We start from the raw sequence: 8421 nt of genomic DNA, 5'->3' as shown, positions 1-8421 counted from the left end.
TGTGTGTGTGTGTGTGTGTGGTTGTGTGTGTATTCTTTCACCTGGTCCCTCTCCTTCTCCACCTCCTCTAGCTGTACGGTGATGGTGTCCATGCGTTTCTTATACATCTCACAGTCCTTCTGCAGTGTGGAGGATTTCAGCTCCAAATCCTCCTTCTCCTCCAGGTACTACAAACACACACACACACGCACACACACACACACACACACACACACCCACACATACAAACACACACACACACACACACACACACACCAGAAGTGGGGTTAATTATAATTTATTAGACAAAGGCAAATACAGGAAGAGAAACACAGAGGGTTAGATACAGGTTACAGAGAAAGAGGCTGATGGGGTTTTTGCACAGGGTGTGTTTCACAAATAGTCTCGGGGGCATTAAGCTCTCTGGTCATGGGTTTGTGTTTCCAGAGTCTGTTTTTGCTAACCTTTGTCTGTTACCAGCCTCACTCTGCTTCACATTCACACAGTTCCAAATAACCATGTCTTGTATGTGTTTATACATGCTGCACAGCTACTCGCCCTTTGAAGTTGAACCAAGACCACATATCTAACTTCCACATACTGTACCTTACCGTCAATGTTTAGCAAATAAAAACTATTGTTCTGCAGTAAAATGGCCCGTGTGGGTAATGTGTGATTATGTATGACCAGTGTTCCCCACAGGTAGAGTGGGGTACTACTTTATTTATAGTTAGGTCGCCTACTGGTTCCCATAAGGGTTGCCCTCTCCAAATGGTGATACCAGATAAAAATGGGAAGTTGTGAGATGCTTAGTGGGGTTTATATTCTTTTTGTTGTTGTTGTCCGTATCAATGACATGTTGGATAGTTGCAGTTTTTTAAATATCTGACAAGTTGAGAGTTGGTTTATTGATTGATTAGTCGGTCTTTAGTGGAACTGCCAACAGCTCAGAGGAATCTGTGACAATGGGCTCCAACCAGACATTGTTTTTCCTTTTTAAAAATGTCATTTATTTAAAGTGCTTATCATATGTTTTCTATGCCAAATCTCATTCTGATTCAGTGGCATGAAAACTACAATATTTCCCTTTGAAATGTATTGAAGTATAAAGTAGCCTCAAATGAAAATACTTAAGTGCAAGTACCTCAAAATTGCCCTTCCTAGCATGTGTTTGTTACCTTATCTCGTAGTTCCTCTGCCTGTCGGACTTCTTCGCGAAGGTTGTAGAGGCGGTTGACCAGATCCTGCCTGTCTTCGAGTGCTTCCTGTCTGTCATGCTCCAAAATGTCAACAATGGCCTTGTCTGATGCAGGTAGTGGGCCAGGCTGTGTGGTAAGAAACACACACATTGTTAGGTATGAACGTACAACCAGTGCATTACTGTGTGTTTCAGGCAAGCCCTACCTGTATGATGGACTGTAGCTCCTGTAGTTTGATCTTCAGCATTTCGTTCTCTCTTTCAAGCTCAAAGATCTGCTCTCTCTTCGGCCGGTTCTCAATGTCATTCTTCAGCTTGAGACTCTGCCTCCTCTCCATCTTACACTCTTCCTCCACCTTGTTCAGCCTGTGTTTCAGCTGATCAACCTGTACAGACAGTCATGATGCAGGATGAATAGCAGGGGAAGGGCCACAAGGGGGACACTGGGTGGTTACCAGCCCCCCCTTAAATATGATTGCCCCCCCTGGTGCCCCCCAATCCATTGGGCTAGTGCTGTCAATCTGACAATTGTGATTTCCATTGGATAAGAGTACCGTCACTTGGCTGCCTGTTCTGCCAATTTTTTCAGCCCCAATAATGTTTCCATGACAACAATCCCAAATTCTGATACCATGGAACCAGCACTGAATTTTCTTTTTTTAAGTGGTAGACTGAGCCTTTAGTAAATGTGCATTGTATTCAGATATATAATTTGTTTGAAGTTAAAACGAGTGAAATAATAATAAATGTGATGTTTAATTAAGCATAATTGCATTGTTTAGTTCTATTCTATGAAATGTTTCCTATCCTAAATGTCCCCCAAAATGATAGTTGGTTCCCCCCACCCCCACCTCCACCCCTCACCCCACGTGCCACCCCACACAAAACATCCAGGAATGGCCCCTGGATACTAGCATGGTATGTGAGAGTGAGCTGGTTACACCCACTAATTAAAGTTCCTCCATGCTCATTGCTAATGGTTATCATAAATTATCATTTCTTTACACAATGTGATGGCAGTATTTTCATGCGTTCACGTGTCCATTAGTACCTCTAGCTGCAGGTCTCGGCTCCTCATCACAGCCATGTTCTTCTCCTCGCTCAGCGTGGCGTACCTCATGGCCAGTTTGTAGTTTTCATCCTTCACTCTCAGCAGCTCGTCGCTGTAGGTGTTTCTTTCCTCTCTCAACTTATTGTTCCCTGGTGAACAAAGCGTGGTCGTTGAGACAGTAGTACATTAGTGTGTTGTCTGGACTTTTAGGTGATAACATCTGTGAGTTTGAGCAATTATTGCAACATTTATGAAAATGTTATGCTTAAAGATAAATGTAGAAAATGCATTTACACCGTGCCCCAAAGAGTTCAATGTTATTTTTTTCAAAGATAATATATACATGAACCAATCGTGTAAAATAATAAAAGAAAGTGTTCAAATGTTTCTTTTAACTGAGTGTTTGATATTCAAGAGAAGATGTGCAGTGCCTTCTCGGTTCAGAAGTAGAATCTTGTGTTTTTATTTTATGCGACATACAAAACCTTATATATTTTGACATATTAATTCTTAGGAGGGACAAATGTGGTTTAAGGATAGGACCAATAGGCTGTCAGAGAAACATGGCCTGAAATTAAATTCTTCCTTTTTTTTTTCTTTTGTTTCAACGTGAATGTGCTTGTTGCACCAGCTGCAGGTTTTAACAAGACACAACACATACCACAGTTTCCTAGTTTCATTAATAGGCTTTGCTAGTCATTGTGATTTCCTTAATAATAAAAAAACAAAAAACACTGTGGTGCATGGAGCAGGGCAAACCTAAAACCAAGCATGTGTGGTGACAGTTTCTGTAAATGGTGGTACATTTTTGGTTTGGATTTAATGCTCAACCATTTGAGATACTACGCATCTATCATTAATGAGCTTGCCATTGATTTTAAGTCTTATATGGAAAGAATGCAGTGGAGAAACACAGATAGAGGGGAGCTTGCATGTCATAAACACAACATATCTAATATGTCTGCTCAAAAGGATTTATCTTAACTTTTTTCATTCTTGACCTTAAATGTATGGTCTTAATTTAGTGATTTTAAAGTCTATTTTATTCTATTATAATGTTTCCAAAATGTAACTATACTTGTTGTAATTCTCCTTTGTTTCTTGAATGTACTTTTATTGTTTAATGTTTATAGTGGGTTTCTATGCCTCTGTAAAGGGTTGCCTTGTGGCTTGTCTATGGACAAGTGTTATCTTATCTTATCTTACGAATAAGTTTGAAATAATAATGTGTATTTTTACTCTGTTGGAAGGCCTGAAGCTCCTGATTGGCCAGTCGTAGCTTCTTCTGCTCGTCCTCCAGGGTGCAGTTCTTCCTGCTGAGCTCCACATGCTGCAGGGTCTTGACTTTGGACTGCTGCTGCAGCTTCATCACTTCGTTCATCAGGAACTGGGTCAGACCCTCGTGACCCTCCTCCACTGCCGTGCGAAAACAGGTGGAGAGGAGAGGAGGGTAAAAAAAAGACACATCGCAGAGTTAGATATATCATATGATACAGTACATCATCTTCTCTATATAACGCAGGACTGCACCAGCCGATCGAGATCTATGAGAAGTGTTGTAGGGTTAGACTGTCTGTGTCATTGATGACTGTTCCTCCATGAACAGAGCTACAGAACCAGTTTTACATCTGGCAGTTAAATGTGTATGATTTTCATGTACTTCTTCTTCTCTAACTGTTACTTTTCCCTCCGCCAAGCAGTTTGGTCGGTTTGTCTGTTTCTTAGTCAGCCGGACTACAGAAAAAAACTACAGGTCTGATTTCCCTGGAACTGGGAGGAAGGGTGCAGTATTGGCTAAGAAAGCGGATCTAAATCACACAGGGACGATGCACCAATTATTCTTCCTTTGCGAAAACATTGCGAGGTCTTGTAGTTTAAAAAAAGACAGAGGTCTTGTAGTTTAAAAAAAGCAATCAAAATTCAAACTTGCCTATAATGACCAGATCTTTTCTTCAATTAGTTTGATCCAGTCAGTCCAGAAATACAGTTTATTGTCCATTAAAACCCATAATAATCAAAATGATTTTTTGAATTTTATGTGCGGTAAATAAAAGCTGTGTGTCCATTTATACATGTGTGTGTCGTGCGTCTGCATCCAAAGGTGTGTGTCTCACCTACGATGGTGGAGAAGCGTCTCGTGGGCTCCTTTCCTGTGACCAGCTTGTACAGTTCAGGGTAGTAAAATTCCAGACTTTCCAAAAACGCCACATACCCCCGCTCTCCTTTAGTGTGAAGGATGTCAAGTAGACGGCCTGATAGATTGATTGACATACTTTAAGTTCAACACACAGAAACATAAACGCACATAAACTCAGGTTAAGAGGGTGAGAAAGCTATTGCGTGAGGACAACATGACTGATACACACTGTATGCAACACACATCCCTCTACCTACTTGTGCGGTTTGCTTTGGAGACCAGCAGCATGGAGTTGAGGATCTCATCCTCGTCCTGTTCATCCAGGACTTTGCACTGGCGGAGGTAGGGGGTGAGCTTTGCCGGGGAGATGGTGCGACACAGTTCGTACCGTTTGCACTCCACCTTCTCCCACAGCGCCTCCATGTCATCATATGTCCCGTTTTCCATCTCTGGACCCTGAAAAGTAGCAATACTTTCTTTTGTTTATGTCATTTTGCATCATCACCACTGATTCAGATGAGCACTACAATGTGTGTGTGTGTGTGTGTGTGTGTGTGTGTGTGTGTGTGTGTGTGTGTGTGTGTGTGTGTGTGTGTGTGTGTGTGTGTGTGTGTGTGTGTGTGTGTGTGTCTATAGATAGATAGATAGATAGATAGATAGATAGACTTTATTTATCCCAAATTGGGAAATTACTCAGTTACAAGCAGCAAGTTACAAGGAAATACTCACTCAAACACATACAGAAAAAACTATAGATCTACTAGAAATAATAAATAACATAAAAGAATTAGATAAAATAAAATAAGACAGCAAAGATAAAGAATGCCAGAACGACTATTTAAAAAAGGGATGAAAAAGAATGTACATGTACAGTATATACAAGTGTAGAATAAAATGTACAACCTACAAACATAGTATATCTAACAAAGTCAAATATGTATCCTATTAAATATAAAGTAACCACTGTGCAAGTAGCATTATAGTACAATATTATATGTCTGAGGTAATCAGATAGTTATGTCACACACAGCTGTGAAATGTTGTATGGCAATGTATCTTACTCAACTCAGATTACAACATTACATTCAAGTTTATTAATAATAAATGTTGGTGGAGAAACTCAAATCTAAGGCCGTACTCTGATTCATTTCTCCTTTATCATGTTTAACCACTGGTACAAAATGGTGAATGCAGAGAAAGCAGGAAGATAGACGAGAGTAAGACACCACAAGCTGACATCATGTCTTAGTTTACATGTGGTTAGTTGTGTACAACTATGGAGATCAACCGTTAGCCGTGCTAGCCGTGCTACTCTGAGGGCTTTTTCCTTGTCCTGCTTTGAGGGAAAGCAGGCTGGGGTGTTCACAGCCACGCAATCAAAACCCTAACCCTAAATGAACAATTAACAATTCACAGCCACACAATCAAAACCCTAACCCTAAATGAACAATTAACAATTCACAGCCACACAATCAAAACCCTAACCCTAACCCTAAATGAACAATTAACAATGGTAATAAATCTTATGAATTTGATGTAGATCATTTATGGCATATGGCTACAATTTTTTCTTTTTAGCTATGGTAGGTTTAGGGTAATGTTTCAATAACTGTTGATGAATTGCCATGAAATTTGATACACACATTTACACTGTCTCCTTCAGGATGATTATTGTGTGATAATAAAGACAAGTTCATCATTAAAAGAAAGAAAAAAACATCTTTGGAGGGGAATCTGAAATGCTCCTTTTTGTCTCAGCTGACTGGAGGGGCGGTGTCGTTGTTTGATTGACAGCAGCTAGCAGAGTGCCGCTGTCACCATAGGTAGTCTCACTTTGGCTGTTTTTTTTGGCATTTCTTTTACCCAATCACAATCGTCTTGGGCAGTGCTGAGCACCCTAGAAAGGCTGCGGTTCCGCTGAGAAACAGGCTCGGAAGGAACTTGTTTTGGTGGAACATGTTCAAAAGTTGTTTTAGTCGTGCAACAGAAAACTCCGATTGGACAGATAGTCTAGCTAGCGGTCTGGATTTACCCTGCAGAGATCTGAGGAGCAGGTAACCATAGTCTTCAGAAATCCACCGGAGTCTAAAATTCCAACACAAAGAAAACGGACGGTAACGGACATCCGGCCGAAAAGAGTGAAATCCGGCGGATTATCCGAAGGCAACAGAGCAATCCCGGAAGTGGAACGTCGCGGATATATAGACTATGTGGCTGACAAGGGTGGGGATGGTTGTAAAACCCCAATGACAACTAAACCCACTTTTTTTCAGAATGCCAAGACAGTTGGTGTGAAAAACGGAAGGGGGGGGGGGGTTGCACATATATCAGAAGAGATGAGGCAGGGAAAGACAGTAAGGTCTGTCCCCATAGAACACTCTATCTGCCAGGTGACATTGAGCAGATACTGCAAGACATTAGGAAACCTCAGAGAACATAGGCCTGTTAGGAACACACACATAACAGCAGTCAAACGTGTGGAGGTTGCCTTGACTGAGCACTGATATTGGACTCACACCACATGAGATACTAAGCATCTGACAGGTGCAGGTAGCGAGTTAGACCTTAGTTAGAATTGGTTAGGGAATATTTGCTGTTAATTGTGTCATTTTTAATTCTTCACTCTTATTGTTACAACTTAAACCGGGCTATGTCACAACTCTGGTATTGGGGCAGGTTGTAACAATGGAATTTGGTACTTGTATTGGACATCAATGAATCCATTCTGTGCTATATAGTAGTTGGAGAAGTTGGAACGAGGATTTTTGTAGTAGACAAATATTGGTACTTTGTCAAAATTCGAGAGATCTAACACAAACATTTTGCAAGTTAAGTGCTGTGACAAAAAAGTGTTACAGCCATGCCCAGTCTTCCCTACGTTGACATGCTGCATTAATGTGCTGCAACTGAGCACCTAATAAGCTATAAGCTAATAAGCTGGCCTTGTTTGGTCACTCACTTAACAAACTGGGGTGCAGCACAAAACCTGTGTTCATGTTAGCAACAAGATAACATCGGCAAACATTATTTACAGCTGACATGCCTCTTGATCATTGATGATTATCTGCAAAAAAAAGCATGTGAGACTTCGTGAGAAGTGAGGTTTTGCTCATTTGGGTCCCACACATTCTCCGTTTCATCCGTTTCCCTTATAAACAACTTATACTTTAACCAACTGACATCTTTCCATTTACTTCTCCTTTTTTTTTACTTTTCCAAAGACATTTTTCTTCACTCTTTATCTTCCTCTCACTCCCACTTGATTTCCTCTCTCTTATCATTTCACTCACAATCACAAACACACACACTGTCCATGCATCTCTGGGATTTGCATGCCATCTGGCCATGTGCAAGGAATTAGACAATCCTGCTTTGAGACTTTTTGCCTACAGATAGGCAAATCAATGCTATCCGATACCATTACTCATGTAAACAAACACAATCACACACACACTTTTGCATACAACTGTCATCTGCACCGTGCATGTGGAAATTTGCGCTTGTACACATACAGACAGACGCATCAGCGATGCCACTTTCTAAATATCAACACCACTCAGATTTTAAGTCAAATTCAGCTCATTCCTCTGACTTTTTCAAATAGGTAGACTCTCAGACAGTCAACAACATCAATGATAAGCTGCTTTTCAAATGCAGTTTGAGACACATAGAAAAATCACACTCCCTCAAGCTATTATTTCTATGTAATGTGTAGTGTGTGTACTGCCACAGTCACAGCAGATGATAAAACCACAAGCGCTCACACCAACACACACCCATGTACTCATGCAGAAGCACACGGTGCATGCATACACACACACACATGCAGACCCCTTCAGTAACCACATACATGTTTCCTCTTCTCTCTTCTCTTATTTTGGATGTCATTACCGAGAAAGCTCATCCTTGCTTCCTCCTTTTCAAACCAGATGTGGAGGAGTAGCTTGCTTCCTCTATTCTGTTTTAGTCCTCTCAGTCGGACCTTTTTCTTTATAGTATTGTGGTCAGAAGAGTTTTTTTTTTTTTAGAGCAGTCTAGGTGTGTGTGTGTGTGTGT

The 8421-nt window shown here is 40.8% G+C and overlaps 1 protein-coding gene across 1 annotated transcript in view; it reads right to left on the bottom strand.

The window, feature by feature from the left end:
- The window catches only part of card11 (caspase recruitment domain family, member 11), a 20113-nt gene that overhangs the window by 8416 nt on the left and 3276 nt on the right, over positions 1 to 8421 (bottom strand). Inside the window, 7 exon segments of the mRNA XM_032538263.1 lie at positions 42 to 167; positions 1158 to 1304; positions 1384 to 1563; positions 2229 to 2377; positions 3468 to 3644; positions 4343 to 4480; positions 4623 to 4821. Coding sequence (XP_032394154.1) covers positions 42 to 167; positions 1158 to 1304; positions 1384 to 1563; positions 2229 to 2377; positions 3468 to 3644; positions 4343 to 4480; positions 4623 to 4812 — 1107 coding nt within the window. The 5' untranslated portion in view covers positions 4813 to 4821.

Source organism: Etheostoma spectabile, chromosome 15 (genome assembly GCF_008692095.1).
Source record: "Etheostoma spectabile isolate EspeVRDwgs_2016 chromosome 15, UIUC_Espe_1.0, whole genome shotgun sequence".
In the NCBI taxonomy this organism is placed as follows: Eukaryota; Metazoa; Chordata; class Actinopteri; order Perciformes; family Percidae; genus Etheostoma; species Etheostoma spectabile.
This window is presented reverse-complemented; position numbering and strand designations above follow the sequence as displayed.